At 41.9% G+C, this 20,681-nt stretch overlaps 2 protein-coding genes across 4 annotated transcripts in view; one reads left to right on the forward strand and one right to left on the reverse strand.

Moving 5' to 3' along the window:
• UEVLD (UEV and lactate/malate dehyrogenase domains) overlaps positions 1-7,532 on the reverse strand; it is a 55,238-nt gene extending 47,706 nt beyond the window's left edge. For 2 of the 3 annotated variants that reach the window (XR_006335334.1, XM_043874809.1), the window contains exon 1: positions 6,987-7,532. Coding sequence is in view for 2 of the 3 variants with exons in the window: in XM_043874809.1 (XP_043730744.1) it covers positions 6,987-7,028 (42 nt within the window). In the remaining variant the exon portion in view is untranslated. The remainder of the gene's footprint in view (positions 1-6,986) is intronic. The other variant, XM_043874788.1, reaches the window with a different exon arrangement.
• Positions 7,533-16,597: 9,065 nt separating this feature from the next.
• SPTY2D1OS (SPTY2D1 opposite strand) lies at positions 16,598-20,362 on the forward strand. Its single transcript, XM_043874873.1, has 3 exons — positions 16,598-17,062; positions 17,493-19,569; positions 20,254-20,362. The coding sequence occupies exons 1-2, from the start codon at positions 16,994-16,996 to the stop codon at positions 17,583-17,585; spliced, it is 162 nt and encodes a 53-aa protein (XP_043730808.1). The 5' UTR covers positions 16,598-16,993; the 3' UTR covers positions 17,586-19,569; positions 20,254-20,362.
• Positions 20,363-20,681: the final 319 nt, after the last annotated feature.

Here is a 20,681-nt window from a genome sequence, read left to right on the forward strand (position 1 = left end):
ACTCTTAAAACTACAAAACATTGTTGAAAGAAATTAAAGTGGGTCTAAGTAAACAGAAAGACATCCCTTGTTGACAGATCAGAAAACTTCATATTGTTAAGATGGCAATAGTCCCCAACAGATTCAATGATCAACAATCCACATTAAAATCCCAGCTGACTTTTTTTTGCTCATTTGCAAAAATTCACAAAGCGATCTTAAAATTCATATGGAAATTCAAAGAACACAGCCAAAACAATCTTAAAAAAGAACAAAAAAATCAGAAGAGTCATACTATAATCAAAAGACAGGCTACAATAAGAAAGATAGACAATAACAAATGTGGGGGAGGATGAGGAGAAATCAGAACCCTCTACACACACACCACTGCTGGTGGTAAAATAGTGCAGCTGCTGTGGAAGAGTCTGGCAGTTCTTCAGAACATTAAAGAGTTACATTGTTCTTGCTTAGTCACTAGGTTGTGGCTGACTCTTTGCAACCCTATGGGCTGTAGCCCACCAGGCTCCTTTGTCCCTGGGATGGCCCAGGCCAGCATACTGGAGTGGGTTGCCATTTCCTTCTCCAGGGGATCTTCCCAACACAGGGACCAAATCCACATCTCCTGCACTGGCAGGTGGATTCATTACAACTGAGCCACTAGGGAAGCCTGTTAGAGTTACCATATGACCCAGCAATTCCACTCTGAGGCATACACCCAAGAAAAATGAAAACATGTCCACACAAAAACTTGTGCACAACTGTTCATAGCAGCATTATCTATAACAGTCAATAAGGAAAACAATCCACATGTCCAGTATGATATATCCATAAAATGGAATTCACCCATAAAAATGAATAAAGAACTGATATATACGTGGATAAAACATGAAAACATACTAAGTGAAAGAAAACAGACAAAAAGCCACATATTAAGTTACTTGCATATAAAGTACAAAAATAGGCAAATCCATAGAAACAAAAAGTAGATTAGTGAGTGCCTAGGGCTGGAGGTCCAAAATCACTGCAGATGGTGATTGCAGCCATGAAATTAAAAGACGCTTACTCCTTGGAAGGAAAGTTATGACCAACCTAGACAGCATATTAAAAAGCAGAGACATTACTTTGCCAACAAAGGTCCGTCTAATCAAGGCTATGGTTTTTCCAGTGGTCATGTATGGATGTGAGAGTTGGACTGTGAAGAAAGCTGAGCAACGAAGAATTGATGCTTTTGAACTGTGGTGTTGGAGGAGGCTCTTGAGAGTCCCTTGGACTGCAAGGAGATCCAACCAGTCCATCCTAAAGGAAATCAGTCCTGGGTGTTTATTGGAAGGACTGATGCTGAAGCGGAAACTCCAATACTTTGGCCACCTCATGCAAAGAGTTGACTCATTGGAAAAGACCCTGATGCTGGGAGGGATTGAGGGCAGGAGGAGAAGGGGACAACAGAGGATGAGATGGCTGGATGGCATCACCAACTCGATGGACATGAGTTTGAGCAGACTCCGGGAGTTGGTGATGGACAGGGAGGCCTGGCGTGCTGCTATTCATGGGGTCGGCAAAGAGTCGGACACGACTGAGCTACTGAACTGAACTGAGGGCTGGAGGTGACTAGGAGAAAATCAAGAATAACTTCTAACAGATTCTGTTTCCTCTCTCTGAATCTTTTTTTTTTTTTCATGTACAAGATCAATTTTTCATGTGCAAGAGATATAGCTCTACCACCTGGCAACTTCAGCACGAAAGTATGAAAATCTCATGATTAACATTTGTAAAAGTCAGGTATTAAATGAAACACGTGTACAACAGTAAGTGCAGACAGGAAATGATGAATTGACAGCATATCTAAGTTACAGAAAGGCCTCTGAAAAGAGCTGTCTACAATTCACATTAGAGCCTAGAATGGTATAGAAAAATAGAGGGAAGGAGGAAGGTCATTTTAGCAGAAGGTCATTTTGTTTTGGGGAAAAAATTTGGCAGAAGAAAAAGCATATCATTTATTAACAACTTGAAAACAGAAAACTCTTACTCATCTTTGTATTTCCCCACAGCAATCTGCACAGGGCATGCCTTCAGTAAATGTAGGCTAACTGGATGGCACCCAGCAAAGGGACAGAGTCATACAAGCAGAGTGGATATAGAAAGCAGTTATGATCCACAGGAGCATCAATCTCTGAGATCACTAAAATAAAGGGCCGACCAGTATTAACTAGAGCAGGGTAAACATGAATCCCAGATTCAGTGTTCCTGATTCAGTGAAATCAAAAGTGAATGAAATCATCCCAACTCTAAACACTAAACAAATGTACAAAAAGCTGCGCTGATGTCACTTGGATTACACATTTATTATGAATCATATCAGTTTTCTTTTGTTTTCTATTTGATATTATATGCTGTATTCTACATTCTTAACATCCTCTGAGAATATAATAATTAATGGCTGCATAGGGATATATACTAGAATTGATCTAATTGCAAAGTAATATGCAAGTCTGTTGAAAAACGTGCAAAAGCACTCTTTGTTAGGGCTTGAAAACCCAAATATCACTACTAGTCAAGTAGGTGATTTTCATTCTTGATGAAAAAGATCTATTTTATCTGTTAAAAATATATATATATTATGGAAAAATCCCTAGAGGTCCAGTGGTTAGGACTCCATGTTCTCACTGCCATGGGCCCAGGTTCAATCCCGTTAGAGAACTAAGATCCTGCATGCCTTGCAGCACGGCCAAAAAAGAAAAAAAAAGTCATGCCACTTTTAGTCTATATGAAACAGAGTATCCCCTTAATGTAATATTTAATATAATCCATGACTATTAACATATAATCCATTACTATTCCTATACCACCTAAGAGAAGTCTGTGTAACATTCTCTAAAGATATACCTCAGACAATGCCATTTGCTTAAAGGGTGCACGCAGCAAACTAAAGAGGAAAACTGGCCCATGAAATCCTAAAACTAAAACAATTATACTATCATAAAAATCATTATGACTGGGGTTTCCCTGGTGGCTCAGTGGTAAAAAATCTGCCTGCCAATGCAGGAGACAAGGGTCCGATCCCTGATCCGGGAGGTTTCCACATGCCACGAGCAACTAAGCCCACGTGCCACACTATTGAGCCTATGCTCCGGAGCGTGGGAGCCACGACTACTGAACCCACATGCTGCAACTACTGAAGCCCATGCGCCCGAGAGCCATGCTCCACAGCGAGAGAAGCCACCTCAATGAGAAGGCCATGAGCCGAAACGAGAGGGCAGCCCCTGCTCACTGCAACTAGAGAAAAGCCTGTGCAGCAGTGAAGACCCAGCACAGCCAAAAATAAATAAATAAATAAAATTATATATTAAAAAAATGAGAAAGACTGAAAAATTGAGAAGTTACTAAAATTCAATCTGAATCTGCTCCACTGCAGTATGTTTATTTGGTAGACTGATATTTATGAACATCAGAGTACTCCTGTATGACACTGCTCAAATGTTGGACGCTGAGGAGTATTTTATGGCATCATTTCATTTTTTTAAACAAATTAAGTACTAAGGAATCTTACAAATTAAGTCCAATCCTATTATTTCATGAGTGAGCAAATCTAGGTTAAGTTACCTGTTCAAGGTAACTCAGCCAGGGATAGTAGAAATAGAAACTGGGGAACCAGAAAATCTTTCTAAACCTAGTATTTAATATATACTAAAGAATATATATATACACACACACACACACATAAACACATATGTACATATATACACATTTTGAAAAATAAACACTTATAAACCAACCTACCCTCTAGCTCTGTCCAGCAAAACTTTCTGCCATAATGGAAAAGATCATGTGTGTGCTATTGAATACGGCAGCCACATGTGGCTACCGACACTTGTGGCTGGTGTGACTGAGATACTCAATTTTTAATTTTATCTAATTTTGATGAATGTAAAAATCCACATGTGTTGAGTGGTTACCATACTACTGGACAGCACAGAGCTTTCCAATCCCATTATATCTGTCTGGGTTTTTCTTCCTCAACCATTCAACTGCCTACCTTAAATTGTATAGTCATATTCCTTTGCCTTTCCCCCTCCATAGTTTTTATCATATTTGTGTGCATCCTAAATACCACTCTCTACTGCTGAGCTGCTTCTTGGTTTAATTAAAATATAATTTTGTATGTAATCTCCAATTTTTTTCCTGAACATACTGTTTCTAAGATTCACTCCTATTGCTGCATGTTGTAATATTTCATTCATTTTCACTGCTGCAGAGTAGTGTTTTCCACTGTGTGAATGAGTATAGAACAAATTATCTTTCCATCAATGAACATCTGGGTTGTTTCTAATTTTGAATTATGAATAATTCTGCAAATGTCTCTTGCTTCATATATTATGAATCATCTATGGTATCTACTTAGATGTAGAAGGACATAAAATACACATAATCAAATTAATTTAAAAAGCCCAAGCTGTTTCTCCAAAGGGTTAAATAACCATTTAACCACCAACAGTGGGGCTTCCCAGGTGACACAGTGGTAAAGAATTAACCTGACAATGCAAGAGACCCCTGGGTCAGGAATATCCCCTCCAGCAGAAAATGGCAACCCACTCTAGTATTCTCGATGGGAAAATTCCATGGACAGAGGAGTCTGGTGGGCTACAGTCCATGGGGTCGCAAAGAGTCAGACACGACTGAGCAACTAAGTCACCCACATAGTGAGAGAAAATGGTGTTTTACCATGGTCTCAATTTGCTTTTCCATGGTTACTAATGGACTGGGAAAACACTCATGTCCCTGCTGTCTTCTTTTATTTTTCAAAAAATGATTATTCATGTCTTTTGTCCAATTTTGTCTTGGTTTTAATATTGATATGTAGGCTAATTTACATAGCCTGGATACCAATACTTTCTCAATTATGCACTACAATATTATTCGCCAAGTTTGTATTTTGCCTCTTCACTCTCTTCATGTGTCTTTTTATACATAAAAGTTCTTACTTTGAATGCAGTCAAATTTATCAGTCTCTTCTTTGAGTATTTTACATCTTGTTTACAAAATGCTTGTATACTCTTGAGAATATGAAGATTCTTCCCTCCATTTTATCTCTATGTTTTAAAGCTCATCTCTTACATTTAAATCTTTAATCCATGGGGAATTTTTAGTTAGTTAGTAAGGTCCAATTTCATTTTCTCCAACATGGATAATCATTTGTCCCTGTATTCTCCTTTCTGTAGTTTTCTGCAATGCCTCTTCTGCTTTATATAGCATTTTCAAAACATATGTGAACATCATTCTAAGCCCTCTAGTCTGTTCCCTTGGTTAATCAGTCTATCCTATACCAATACCACACTGTCTCAATTACTAGTCTTGATATCCAGTAGAGAAAGCCTCACACCTATTCTTTGTAGGAAGGTCAAGATTATTCTTGGCCTTTTGTCCTTCCAAATGAATTTTAGAATCAGTTTGAAAAATTCCCAAAATACCCTGTTAGAATTTTGATTGAAATTGCATTGACTCTACAGATCTGGAGAAAGCAGATATCTTCATATCCATGAAGTTGGAGTATTTATCTAAGCAGGAATATTTATAAGGTTTCCTTTGTCTTCAAGAAGATTTTTCACGTTCTCCATACAGTTGCTTGATTTTAATATACTGTTCACAATATTTGCAGCACTAAAATTATTTCTAAATATTAAGTTGTTATATTATTTGCTACTTCAAGGACTAAGAAACTTTGGAAATATCTGCTAGACTGACTTGTTTCTAACTGGTTTCCTTAATTGACATATCCAACAGACATTTATTAAGCACCAATGTGCCAGACTCTATCCTATGCACTGATAAAAACCTTCCTCAACTATTCTGCTCCAACCCTTGAGAAAATCACCGTCTCTCTTTTATCTTTTTCCTGCATTCCAGTCCCACCAAAATTATGAAGTTTTTGTTTTTTTTTTTTTTTCTCGTCTCAACTTCAGCAATTCTTCCCCCTGGACAATACATCATGCTTCCCTCACTGAAAAACTTGATAGCGTGGTTCTTTTAATTTAATATTCTCTGAAAAGGAGTCAGAAAGCCTGTAACCCTAGGTATGATGATACTTCTTTCCCTACAAGACCTACACATCTGTCACAATAGATAAAATCATTCAAATCAGGCATATAAACAATTTCAATCAAAAAGACACGAACCCAACAAAAACGTCACAAATGTACGCTTTCCGCATAGGGAAGTCTTAAAATGCGTTATGAATCATTGAACTAAGAAACTGGTGGAAAAGTTTGCCTCAGACTGTACACTGGTGGGGAATCAGACAGCCTGGTCTAAGAGCCTGGTGTAACCTGGAAACTGACCTTAGTCACGCCCTAGAATTGCAGGTCAGGCTTCTGGGTCAGCCCTCCCAGTCAACCTTTCAACGTTAAGAGGATCTCTTCTGGGCCTTCCAACCCTATTTTCATTCCCAAATATACATGAGTCTTTCATTTACCGCAATTACTTAACCCCGTCGTTGTCAGGCACAGGGCTAGATGAGGGAATGTGCCGCCATGAAGTTCACCTTCAAAGAGTAAGGTCTGTATAGAAATAATTACTCCACGATGTGATAATCGATATATCCGAAAACAAGGAGAGAGGAGGGAGTGATTCTATCTCCTAGGGAGTAACATCTGAGTTTTACAAAGGATGAACACTGCAAGTCAAAAACACAGGGGTGTGGGTGGGGGTAAGCTATTTCTGCTGAGAGAAAGGCGTGGTTAAAGGGATAGGCGAGTGCTGGAAGCTGAGACAGAAGCTGGTGGCGTGAGAAGGTCTAAGAGCGGGTGGAGGTTGGGGGGATCTCGGAACTGCGGGCGGAGCCAGAGCCGGGGCCGCGCCGCACCGCACCCATTCCCCGCAGCCGGCTTCAGGCCAGCCCACCCTGGCTCCGAGGCCCGAGAAAAGCCGGTAGACGCCCCGAGGCGGTAGGCCGGCCACGGGCGGACGCCCCGAGACCCCGACGCCCCAGACCCTGCCCGACCGGCTGCCCGCACCTTGCCAAGGAGTCGCCTGAGAGCCTCGCTGTCGAACTCCATCTCCAGCCAGGACCGCGAGGCCGGTTCCGCGACCCCAGGCCCGGGACCTCCTTCCGCACTTTCCCTGGACGGAGGCTGCCGAGGACCAAACTTCCCGAGCCGTCCTAGACTCCGCCCCTTCCCAGGCTCGAAAGTCCACCCGCGTCCAACGCCCGGGGCTCAGCCAGGCTCCGCCGGTTGTCTGATCACCGTTCCGCTGAGAACCGTGTGAGCGCCCAGGGAACCGTGACCCGGCTTGCTGGAGGGAAACTCGGGGACATCTGTGAAGAAAGGAATAGGAAGGACCCGAGGAGAGGCAGTAAAGGAGGTAGAAGATATTGGCGCTGTTCTGGGGAGAGAGTTTCGAGAAGGATGTGTTAAATTCGGCCGAGTATCAAGATCAAGACCCCCGAGTTGTAGTTGCACTTAGAAAGGAAGAGATAATGGAATTTCAAATCCTCGGGGGGCTAGACAGGAAAACGGAACAGATCTGGAACCTTGTTACTGGGTGATAAGACAGCTAAGTGAGGGTTGTGCAACGTGGGGGAAAGGGTTGGCTTTGCGGGGCGGGGCGGGGCAGGGCATAATCACGCTGGTGGTAGAAAGAGGAAAAAGTCAGGTGACAAAAAGATTTTGAAGACAAAAATATAAGATTCGTGGATAAGGTCATCTGGAGCAGTAAGACGAAGAGATGCAATTTGCTGGCCTTGTTTGGTCTGCTTGAATGAGTTACTTACCTGCTTTGCATCCCTGGTTTGAGCCAGTCTCCAGAGATTGCTATTGTAACTCTCAAGAGGTTGTGGGGGCAGGAGGGTGATTGTATTTATACGAAGAGCCAAAGGTAGGAATACTGTGACTCTATTAGTAGAAGAAGATGAAAGGCTGGAAGGAGCACTTATTTGTTTATTCAACAAACTTTTGTTGAGCATTGGCTGTTTGCTAGATATTTTGGGGGAGGAAGAAATTTTCCTCTATTCTTGTAGCTTCTTCTGGCTGGTCTAAAGAGTAAACTGACACCAGACAGAAAAACAGGAGAAAATCAGACTAAAATTAATAACCCGTATACCTGAGAGAGACCCAGGAGAACTGTGACTAACCATAATGGCTGAAGCCCCCACCTTAAATACCATCTTCAGCTAAAGGCAAAAGAGGATGTTGGGGGTTGTGGTTTGAAACCTCAAAGGGGAGAAAGTCAGTTTACATGGAGATCAAAAGTAAATGTTTGGAAAACAAATATTTGCTGAGCCTTGCAGAGCCTAGGAGACTGTGACTTCTAGGCTCTGCCCAGTTACCCCCACCACGCCTAGCTCATTTTCCTTGCAGGTGAAAGCTTAACTGGGGAACAGACCCTCTATCTGAAACCTTTGAAGCAATTAGGGGAAGGTCAAAGATTCTTCCTGAGTCTTTTGGGCTTTAAAAGTAATCATCGAAAAAAAAAAAGTAATCATCGTAAATTAATCCTCCTACCAAAGGGGCACATTTTACGGTGGCAAATTTTGCTCCCCTACAGTATTTTTCTAGGTCTGACAATGGAGAAGTAAACAAAATAGACAAAAGTATTGGCAGTCCTCAGGATGTCATTCTTTTATTAGTAAGAGCAAAACAATAAATATACTAAGTAAATGAGACCATATGTTAGAAGTGATTACATGTTGTGAGGAATAAATTTTTAAAAGGCGGGGTAAGAAGATAAGGGTAGGCCTCCCTGAGCATTCTGTGTTAGAGAACATCCAGGGCCTTTAGACAGGTGTATGCCTGGGGTAACTGAAAAGCGCAGGGAGCCAAATGAAGAGGTGAGGAAGCAGTAGGCAATTCACAGAAACAAGGGGGAGCCACAGATGGTTTAGGGCAATGATTCTTCCAGTGTGGCCCCCAGACTTCCTCGGCATCACTTGGATCTTGACAGAAATATGCATTCTAAGGCCCCACCCCAGACTTAACTCGGAAACTCCGGGGATTGGATCAAGCAGTCTTTTGTTTCTTTGTGGTCTTTTTGTTTTGTTTTTAATTGGAGTATAACTGCTTTTGGAGAAGGAAATGGCAACCCACTCCAGTACTCTTGCCTGGAAAATCCCATGGATGGAGGAGCATGGTAGGCTACAGTCCACCGGGTCGCAAAGAGTCGGACATGACTGAGCGACTTCACTTTCACTTTTCGTAACTGCTTTAGTATTGTTAGTTTCTGCTGTAAAGCGGTCTTTACAAGCCCGGGTGATTCTAAGGCATGATAAAGTCTGAGAACCACTAAAGGGATTTTGTGGACAATTGTGACTATGGCTTGTCAGTGCCCTCCCGCTGGAGACCATCAGGAGCACACCCACACTCAAGTAGGGTCGATCCCTCCTTGTGGTGACGGAGCAGGAGAACCGTCAGGAGAACCATCAGGTCAGCTGAGTAAGAGCGTGGAAAGAACCTATTTCAGGATTGGGACTCTGGGTAATTTGGGAGAGGACTTAAGGAATCAAAGCTTTACTTTGGATTGGGTGTTTTCAGAAGCCAGGGACAATTCTAAGATTGGCTGTCTCAATAAATATTATCTCTCAGATGGCCAGACTGGAGCAGGGCTGAGGCTGTATTTGGTAAAGCAGCAGCAGTCACATCAGCAGAGAGAAGAGGATGTTTGATGTTTCCTGGGCTGCACGGTAACCTTGTTTGTGTCTCTGCTTAGATGAAATTATGATGAGGACTCGTTTTGTCTCATCTTATCGTGGTCTGTGCTGTCTGATGTCAGTGTTCGGAGAGATTGTTTATATCCAACAAGAGATAACGGAAGCCTGGCTGTAAGTCCAGGTCATCTTCTAGCAATACTGAGGCCTGTCTGGGTCGGGCCAGTTCTCAGATGTCAGGGGCTGCTTTTTTCTTCCTTAAACTTTTGCCCTGAGAGAAAGAGGACGGCACGGCAGGGTTTTGAACAGAGGATCAACATGACCTGAGTTGTAAAAGAAGTCTGACTGCTTCACTGTGAAGAGAGGAGGTGGGGAGTGGAAGCCAGGAGACAGGTAGGAGGTAAGAAGGTTGAAGGATGAGGCCTCTTAAGAGCACATCAACCAGATCTAACACACCTCAGGAACTATGGAACTTCCAGGGATTCTGAGGTCTTGTAGATCCCATCACAAAGCCATTAATCAAGGAAAATCTATCTAGTTAGAAGTAAGGCCTGAGCAAGGTTCTTCAGTCTTTTGTGAAAACCTTTTATGAAAGAGGCCTTCCATTCAAACCAGAAATTCTCTTCTGGTTTAATCACTGTGGATGGATCACAGGCACTAGGAACACTGTGCCTGTTTGTGTGTGCACGCGTGCTGGCATTTCCCACGTGGAGGGTACATTGCTCAGAGTTTTATGCACTCTATTGCATGAATTCACCTAGATAGGATTTTTATCAATTATTGATATTATTATTATTATTCAAATAATTATTATCAATTACTACCTCTTTTACTGATGAGCAAACTGGGGTTTAGTGAACTATTTATTATCTATTTCCTTGTTTCTGAGATCCTGTTGAATAAGAGACATATCACTGACAGTGTTTGGAGGGAGAAAAGATTACAAAATTAAATATGTACTAGTTTTAACCCCACTTTGGGGAATTTGTCTTACAGAAATAAAAGTACCCAGGATGTTTGTGCAAAGATGTTCATTATATTAAAAGGGGAAAAAAAGCCCCCAGGCTAAGAAATGGGTAAAGTGTATATTCTGCTCCTTTGTTTATAGCTTGAGAAAAATCACAAGAATGGCTTGTTTAAAATTATAATATTTTTTATTGGTGCTCTGCTTCTGATCTCTGTTTATATTCTGCTTTCATAGTTATGGGTCCTACCAGACACATTGTTTAGGGATAAAACTTTGGTATTCTGTCTATTAGACAAATGTATCCTTATCATTTACTTCTTAAAAAACTGTTTTTAATTGCAAAATACACATAATGTACAATTTACTATCTTAACCATTTTAAGTATACAGTTCAGTGGTAATAAATACATCCATAATGTTTTATAGCCATCACTACCATCTGTCCCCATAAGTCATTTTATCCTATGAAACAAAGGCCATACCCATTAAATAATAACTTCCCATTCTTCCCTTCCTCCAACCCCTGGAAACCACCATTCTGCTTTCTGCCTCTATAATTTTTACTAAGTATGCCACCAATATAGTAAAGAGTCCAGAAATAGACCCTTACATTTATAGTCAATTATTTTTGACAAAAGTGTCAAGACCATTCAATGGGAAAAGAATAGTCTTTTCGGCAAATGGCGTTGAGAAAACTGAATATCCATATGCAAAAATGAAGTTAGATCCTTATGCAATATCGTATACAAATATTAACTCAAAATGGATCAAAGACCTAAATGTTAATACCTAAAACAATAAAACTCTTAGGAGAAAATATAGAAAAAAAAATTTCCTAAGATTAGATTTGGCAGTGATTTCTTGGATATGACATGAAAGACATAGGCAACAAAAGAAAAAAATAGACAAATTGGACCTCATAAAAATTTAGAAATTTTGTTCACCAGAGGACAGTATCATTTACTTCTTAGATGTGTGAAGATTGTGGTGGTGTTCACTGACAGCATATGCTGCATCTCAGGCAGTCCTGCCACAAATGTCCTTTGACCTTGTGAAATGAAACTATAATCTCTCTTTTTTAAACTGGTTCTTTTTTTATAAGGATTTTATATAACCTCTCATGCTCTGTCTGAACCAGCATAACTTTCTGAGAGTCACTTTGACTTCTCTGGTGAAGTAAAAAACACAATACTCAAGAGAAATTTGTCCAAGAAAGTTTGTTTTTTGCGATCACAGCAATGTTTATGGTGGTAAAAAGTTGGGGGAGAAGAGAAGACTAAATGCACATTTTGCCTGTTGCTTGCTTGTTACCTTTCAGTTCCAAGTCCACCATTCATTGCTTGCTCTGCTGTAGTGGAACTGGACCTTTTAAGCACTTTTCCTTTGCTAGTGGGCTTGATATCAAGTTCTGTCAATAGAGGGCCTAGGGTGATACTAAGGAGGAAGAGACTTCCTCCCTCCAGGGCGCTTTTTTGGTCCTACTGTGTGGCTGCCAGTGGTACAAGTGGGGTGGTGGTGCTCCCTCTCTGCAGCTTCAGTGGCCCCCTGTAAACTCCTCCTCATTGAATTTCAGTGGCATCCCTGGTAGTCAATCAGTTCTACCCGCCCCCCTCCCCGTGCAATGAGATGGCTTTCTAGTCCATTCTAATGGCATATCCCAGGAAGGTGGATTCTCAGTGAAGATCAGTAAACCTGACAAACCATTCCCCCACCGCCTCCCGCCACCAGAGACTTCCAGCAAACTCCGCCAGCATCTCAGTCAGTGGTTCCCTATGTACCAGCTCCAGCCTATAGCAGCTCATTGGATTTTCCCTACCGTCCAGCTGGTCCTGACCATCACTTCTCCAACAAGTTTTGGATCTCTGCCCTGGAGGGGAAGGCACTCTTTCCAGTTGATTCCTACCTTGGATACTTTGCCTCAGTTCTAGTGGTGGTGACTGCTGTCTGTATATGCTAGTCCTATGATACATACAGCTTTCAACCTCTTCCATCAATTTCCTGTTCCTAGTTACTAATTCTTTTTGTTGAACTTTCTCTGTCCAAATTATTGTGGTTTCTCTCTCCTGACTCGATCTTGCCTGATATATCTATTATTGGGATAAAGATGAGGGAACTCCGTGGCAGTGCAGTGGTTAGGAGTAGCACCTTCACTGTTGGGGCCCATGTTTCATCCCTGGTTGGGGAAGCTGCACAACACAGACAAAGAAAAAAGAAAGAGCCAGAGAGGGAGAAGGTGGACATACATGTGGAATACTATATAGGAATGAAAAATAAGTTAGACTTCTGCTTCTGTCTATGAATGATCAACCTCTACAGGAGTTGCCTTCTCTCCATAAACAAATAGAAAATTGCACAAAATATATGAAATAATTATTTTCAGGTCTTGCACAAGGGCCAGCCAACCAGTCCGTGAATTTTGAAAGACAGGAAACAGGAGAGTTGAGCCTTCCAGTTGCCCCAGCCTACTGCCTCGAGGCAGCTTTCAGCCTGCAGCACAGACACGGGTTACCCGAACCAAGCCCAGTCAAACAGAAAGATAGTGGTGTGCAAGGAAACCAGAGTGCCAGGAACTTGCAGGATGGAGACGTGCAAAGAGGCGATTCCACAGAGGAAGCACTCTGGAGATCTCCACAGGGACCCCTGTGAGTCTTTGGCTGAGTTCTATCTGTGTATACGTAGGGTAAAGACTCCATGAGGCTGGGAACAAGAACCACCCAGAAACAGTAGGCCGAACACTTCTGGGAGCTCCCAAAGGGGCTGGGGATGTGGAAAATTCCCCCAGAATGGGAGACCTAACACCATAGGTATCAGGGAGAGTGTTCAGAAGGGTCATAGTTCAGTAATAGGGGTGATTATTCTTAGAGTAAAGACTGCTCTTGATCCACCATCACAGAGCTTAAAACACACCTCAGAGAACCAGGCTGACTCAGAGAGCGTAACTGAATCCCAGAAGAAAACCCAACACTACTGAATAGAATACAAAACATTCCTGCACTCAAGTGTAAAATTCCCGATGTTGAACATCTAACCAAAGTTGCCAGGCATTCAAAGAAGCAGGAAAATATCCACGACAAAGAGAAAAAACAACCACCGAAACAGCCCCAGAAGAGAAATGGACCCTAAAATGTTTATTATTAATCTCATAAATATGCTCCATGATGTAAAGGAAAACATGAGCATGATATGGAGAAAACTGAAAGATAGCATTTAAAAAAAAAAGAAGCTGAACTTCTAAGAGATGAAAAATACAGCATCAAATTTAAAATTTACTGTATGGGATTCACAGAAGCTTAGAAGATTAGCAGGAAAGATGATTGAACTTGAAAAAGACTGCAATAGAAAATATCCAAAGTGGAACACAAAGAGAAGAAAAATGAACAGAGTACCAGCAAGCGGTGGGACAAAATCCACATGTAATGGAGGTCACAGAAGAAGAACTGGGGAGACAGAAGGAATGTTTGAAGAAACAGTAGCCAAACATGTCTCTAATTTTATGAAAACTGTAAACCCACTGAATCTAAGAAGTTTGCCAAACCCCAGGTAGAAAAAACATGCAGAAATTTACACAAAGCAAAGTCAAGTTGCTGAAAATTAGTGATAGAGAAATTTTTTTTTCATTTATTTTTATTAGTTGGAGGCCAATCACTTCACAACATTGCAGTGGGTTTTGTCATACATTGACATGAATCAGCCATGGAGTTACACGTATTCCCCATCCCAATCCCCCCTCCCACCTCCCTCTCCACCCGATTCCTCTGGGTCTTCCCAGTGCACCAGGCCGGAGCACTTGTCTCATGCATCCCACCTGGGCTGGTGATCTGTTTCACTATAGATAATATACATGCTGTTCTCTCGAAACATCCCACCCTCGCCTTCTCCCACAGAGTCCAAAAGTCTGTTCTGTACTTCTGTGTCTCTTTTTCTGTTTTGCATATAGGGTTATCATTACCATCTTTCTAAATTCCGTATATATGTGTTAGTATGCTGTAATGTTCTTTATCTTTCTGGCTTACTTCACTCTGTATAATGGGCTCCAGTTTCATCCATCTCATTAGAACTGATTCAAATGAGAAATTTTTAAATAGGCACTTTCCCTATGATCCAGCAATCCTTCTCCTGGGATTTACCCTAGAAAAATGAAAACTTCTGTTCCCTTTAAAAATTATATGCAAGTATTTATAACATCTCTATTCAAAATAGCGCAAAACTGGAAACAACCCTAATGCTGTTTGACAGGGAAATTGACAAACTGATACAACCATACAATGAAATAATATTCATTGAGAAAGAACTGACTATTGTATAATATGAATGAATCTCAAAAGCATTAATGCTAAGTGAGAGAAGCTAGTGGAGACGCCAGTGGAAGAAGGTTATGATTCCATTTACATGAAGTTCAGTGGTTGTCAGGGATCAAGGGATTTAGGAAGACGGGATTGACTTCAGAGAGGTATGGGGAGTTTTTTGAGATGATCCCAATTTTCTCTGTCCTAATTGTGGTGGTAGTTACAAGATTGATACATTTTAAAAATTGTATCAGTTGTACACTGAAAATAAATGTGTTTTATCCTATGTAATTTATACCTCAATAAAGCTTCTTATTAGAAATGGATAAAGGAATGTGTTTAGATTTTTTTTTTTTCTCAATTGACCCAGGATGTATTGTTATAGGAGAAAAGCCAGTTATGAGTTAGCAAAAAGTTTGTTCAGGTTTTCCAGTAACAATTTAGAGAAAAAAATCTGAACAAACTTTTTGGACAACCCAATATGTAGTAGCATATGTGGTGTGATCACCTCTAATGAAACAACACTAAAAACCCCTCTATGTGTGTTGCTATGTATCCCTGTGTAGCTCTATGTGTATATCCCTCTGTGTGTCTAGTGATGTTCACAAGCTCCTGGATAGTCTTCGGCAGAAGAATACACACTAGACTGTAACACTCGTTACATCATGGGGCTAAGAAGAGGAAGAATATTACAGTTTTCTTTATACATCTTTGGATGATTTCATGTTTTACAATGAACACCCGTTATTTTCATGATGAAAATAAGGGAGAGGATATCAAACTAATAGGGGGATGTATATGGAAGAACTCTGGTGGGGGGAGGAACCCACCATATCAGTGCAGGGGTGGTCATTAAACTTGACAGAAAAGGAGATCTTTGGTAACCTCTGAGAGAGCATCTGATTAGTGGGGTTGGGGCAGAAGTCAGGGTGTGAAGTGTGGAAGCAAAGCATGGACTGGAAAGAAAGGCTTTGTTCAGAAAGTTTGGTCATACAAGGCAATTTAACAAGACAGTTAAGGGAGCCACAGCATTAACTGGAGTTTTTTGTGAGAAGAGGAAAAGAATGCTTGTAGCTTCTTGAAGGCCAAGAAAAGAGAACCAGTGGACAGGAACTGACCAAAAGTGTTAAAGAATGCTATAAAATGATGATGAGGGGAGGTGGGAGGGGAAGGGTTGCAGGGACAGAAGTAAATACTTCTCATTTCCTTAGAATTCAGTTGTGTTTCATTCACAGTTGTCATATACCTAGGAATGCACCTTTCCCAACCCCTGTCTTAGTCTAAAGAGCTCAACTTCCTAACAGGAAACTGGGCCCTGATCTGGAGCATCACCTGTGTGACCTAATGCAGATCACTTGGGACCATACAGAAAGCTGAGCACTGAAGAATTGATGCTTTTGAACTGTGATGTTAGAAAAGACTCTTGAGAGACCCTTGGACTGCAAGGAGATCAAACCAGTCCATCCTAAAGGAAATCAGTCCTGAATATTTATTGGAAATACTGTTTCTGAAGCTGAAACTCCAATACTTTGGCCACCTGATGCGAAGAGCCAACTCATTGGAAAAGACCCTGATGCTGGGAAAGATTGAAGGCAGTGGGAGAAGGGGATGACAGGGGATGAGATGGTTGGATGGCATCACCGACTTGATGGACATGAGTTGAGCAGGCTTCAGGAGTTGCTGATGGACAGGGAAGCCTAGAGTGCTGCAGTCCATGGGGTCACAAAGAGATGAAAAATACACTCAGTCACGACTGAGTGACTGAACTGACTAGGCTTTGTAAGCCTCAGTTTTCTCATTGGTAAAATGGGATAAGTAACAGTACCTACCTCATATTGTTGCTATGAGATAACGCTTTCAGAGAGCTTACATTTCCGCTAACTGCTCATCTGGGGGCAGTCTTCTTTGACCTTCTGTGGTCTGGCCCATGTCATCATGATGTCACAATGCCCTACTAGACTCCAACTTCTCCACTAGAGAGTTGTGGATGCTTTGGAGTTACGGACTAGAACTGACATGAGAGACCTCTACCAACTGAGGGTTTCGTGAGCACACTGCTCTGTCAAGATCTTGGTGAATAGTCTTTCACTGTGCAATCGTGTCTTAGAAATTGTTTTACTTGTTATCATGATCGTGCTTGGCTGGATGCTTTTTGTTGGATTTGCATGTTACTTGGGCACATTTCCAGAGTTCGTGGTAAGTAATGACCTTGCCTGTTAATTCTTCATAGTCAGTCTTGGCTCTGGCTCACCCTCCCAGCTGGGATTTCTGACCAAACAGGAAAGATGGTTGAGGTCTCACCACTAATAAGAGGTCAGGATGTGGTGGGAACAAAGTTAGTTTCCCAGGCTACTTCCCATCCCACTGGGACATCTTTAAGCCTTTACCCCTCCCCTTGGTTACTTAATATCACTTATTTCAAAGCATGATGGAATCTGTAAGGGCTCTGCTAGAGGCATTGCCTGACTTCTGGATTTCAGGCCAAGTGAATCAGTGATTGCTGGGAGGAAAGGGAATGTGGGTATTAGCGGACGTTTCAGCAGCCCTTCCAGTCACATACAGGGGCAGTTACCTACTGGAACAATGAATAGGGCCAGCTCTGCCTTTAAGTTTCTTTTTGCCTCAGCCTCCAACTCTGAAGTGGAAAGAGAGGTGGGTTGTTCAGGAGAGCAAGACACACCTGAGGAGCCAGACTTTGGATGAAGATCTGCAACTGTGAGCGACTATGACGGTCTGTTGAGCTGGATTCCTCCCTTTCAAGAGAACTTGATAGCACCCGGAAATGTCAATGGAAAGTTTACTTTCCTCTGGAAAATAAAATGAACTGTGAAATGGGAAAGACTTTGAGGAGCACTGCTGAGGACAGCAAGCCCTGGGTCAAAGATTTGTTAATAACTATACCTCCTGGGTATTCTTTTCAATGACTGTTCCACCTATTATTTTTTCCATGCAGACTCTATAATAAATTAGACCAGCATTTTTAATGCCCCTTTTGGCAGATTCTGAAACTTGAGTTAATGTAAATTTGAGTTCAGGTTCTAACTTTGCAACTTCCTGGCCGTATGACCTTAGGAAAGTTTAATCTCTCTGAACCTCAGTTTCTTCATCCATAGGATGGAGATATTCCAGTCTCTTTCTGTTTTTGTGAGAATTACACGTGGAAATTCATGTGAAGCATTTAATGCAAAACTTGACAAGTTAGTAAATGCTAGCTTTAAGTAGTAAATGCTAACTTAACAACTAGGCCAAATAATGAACTAGTCAGCAGACTTACTGGTGACTATGACCTTACCTACTTACCTAGGGCCACAAAAACCAACCCATTTGTGAAGCTGAAACATAGATCTCTGGACTTAATACCCCTCTCATTCATTCCACTTGACCAGCCTGTCTATAGGAAGCATTAGTAACAGTGTCCTTTTAGCAAACCATCTCCTGGCCTTGAATCCCACCCCCATTTCATTCAGACTGGTTTTTTCAAAGATGTTCCCATTGTTAAAGAAACTTAGCTCTTAAGAGTCTTAATATTATAATATGCAATTACAGGAGCAGGTTTTCTGGGAAGCTTCTCCAGAAGGCTTTAAGAAGGGTATCCAGGGCTCCAGAAGGGTATCAAGCAAGTCCCAGCCCTAAGTATCCTAGGAGCAGGCCATGATGGGGTTCTTTTTTTTCGCCTATGCCCCAGAATTTCTATGAATGTATCAGCCCAACAGTCAGACCTGTGCGGGGTGGGGTTGCAGGTGGAATCACTGGGCACCTATTTAGCTTGAGCAGCTGCCACAGTGCGATCCTGACCAAACCATTGACATTGTGGGTGCCTCAGTTTCTCCAGCTATGAAATGAGCAGAATAGCCCATCTTCCTCCTCTTCCCTTCTCAGGAAAGTCAAGAGGAGTCTTTCCCTGCATGATGAGGGTTTAACTGTACCATTTCTAGAAATGCAAGACTTTTCTTCTTTGAGTAGCCTAACAGTTACTCAAGTTATTTATTTTGGTGGGGGGGGCAAGAATACAGGAGTGAGTTGCCATTCCCTTCTCCAGGAGATCTTCCCGACCCAGGGATTGAACCCAGGTCTCCCACATTGTAGGCAGACGCTTTACCACCTGATCCACCAGGGAAGTCTATTCAAGTTATTTAAGTAATTGCTTATAGTGTACATAGCTAGTCACTCCTCCCCATTAATCCATAGTGTGTGTTTTGTTCACAGCAACGCCTTGGGCATCTGATTGCATAAAACAGGTAGTCAAACTTTTGGCAGGTGATGAGTTAATAAAGATAAGATGCCAGCTAGATCCTAACCACACAGTCAAAGAACAGGGCCCTCCTACTCAGAGTTCTTTAGCCCGTACACACCCTGGCCAGCTGTCCCATACCTTCTCACTCTGGTCCTCAAGGTCACAAGAGTTGATGTCACAATTAGTGTCCGAGCTATCTGCCCCCCAGATAGCCATGGCGAGCCACTTCAGGTCAAACTAGACCACGAAGCTCTCCAGCCAGGAGCTACCATGCTGGACCATCCACCATCTGGTCTTGCATGAAGACAGCCCAGTTTCCAGGGCTCGGAATAGAATACCACACCTTTCAGAACCACCTGTTTCGTTCTGCACACACTACCAGCTAAGAAGCCCTGCAATGATTGTTGTCTTATGGATGCTTCTCATTGCAGGAACAATGTGGAAGGGATACAAATATCCCCCAGGGGGGGTAAGTGTGCCTTGAGTTTTGTTCTCTATTCCTACTTTGAAAATGTATTCCCTGGGATACATGAACCAAGCCCAAAAATCCAACTTTAGAGACACTCTCTTTATTTTAAAAAGTTACTGTAGCATACCTATTTCTATTGTTATTCAGTATCTATCTGTTTAGAGTTGAGAGAGTTCCCTGTGTCTTTCATGTGATCTTTTATACATCTTTTCCTGAGTGTTTACTCTTAAGTTCTTTAGTGTCTTTCCAAAAACAAAAACAAAAAACTGGAGATACAGAGGTAAAGATATTTCAGGCCCAGAGTCAAAGCTGTCTGACAGGCATGACCTGTTTTCATATTTACGGGACACTTCATATGCTCTGCCTTCAATTTCCCTTCTTAAATTAGCCCACATCAGCAACCCAGGCTTAACTGTCCCTCATCACATAAACACTGGGTTGTAAAACTGTCCTGTTGGCAGATGTCTTTCCTCTCTTCTTAGACCTTGGATATTTGTGTTTTCTCTACCACTTGTCTGCTCCCACACTGCTAAGTCCCAGTGGCAGCTGGGCTTGGAGGCATTAGGTGAGACAGAATGGGACACAGCTAGCCCTGCCTGCCCTTGGGAAGGAGGACAGTTCCCTCAGCCCCACACCCTAGCCAACACTAGTCAAGACCCACCTGACCTCCTTTTCTCCCCCTAGACCCCAGTGGAAATAAGCAAAGATGATCCTGGTGAAGTGATGCAGCTCTGAAGCTTTCCCACCCAGCTGTACAGTTCCTGATGGTGTCCCATATAAAGTAATTGCACATTATTTTGTCACATTTTATGTAACAAGTTACCACACTTTTAAAGATGAATGAAGACTTGGTATTCTGTTAGCTCAAAACAGGGAGATGGAGGGTGAGGAGGTAGTTGAGGGAATGAGAGGGATTGGGTCCCCTGTTTAATAATCCATAAGACTGGCATTAAGACTGAGATCCTTAGTTATTCAGTACCCTTGAGGAAATTCTGTAGAGCTCTTTAGACCTGTTTCCCACATAGTGCCTTTCTCCTGGGTCCAAGGACCAGGGTCCAGGCAGAGGTGAAAAAAAGTTAAGAGACCGCAGCAACTTTAAGCCTGTACTCTGG

This window comes from Cervus elaphus, chromosome 2 (genome assembly GCF_910594005.1).
Source record: "Cervus elaphus chromosome 2, mCerEla1.1, whole genome shotgun sequence".
Classification (NCBI taxonomy): domain Eukaryota; kingdom Metazoa; phylum Chordata; class Mammalia; order Artiodactyla; family Cervidae; genus Cervus; species Cervus elaphus.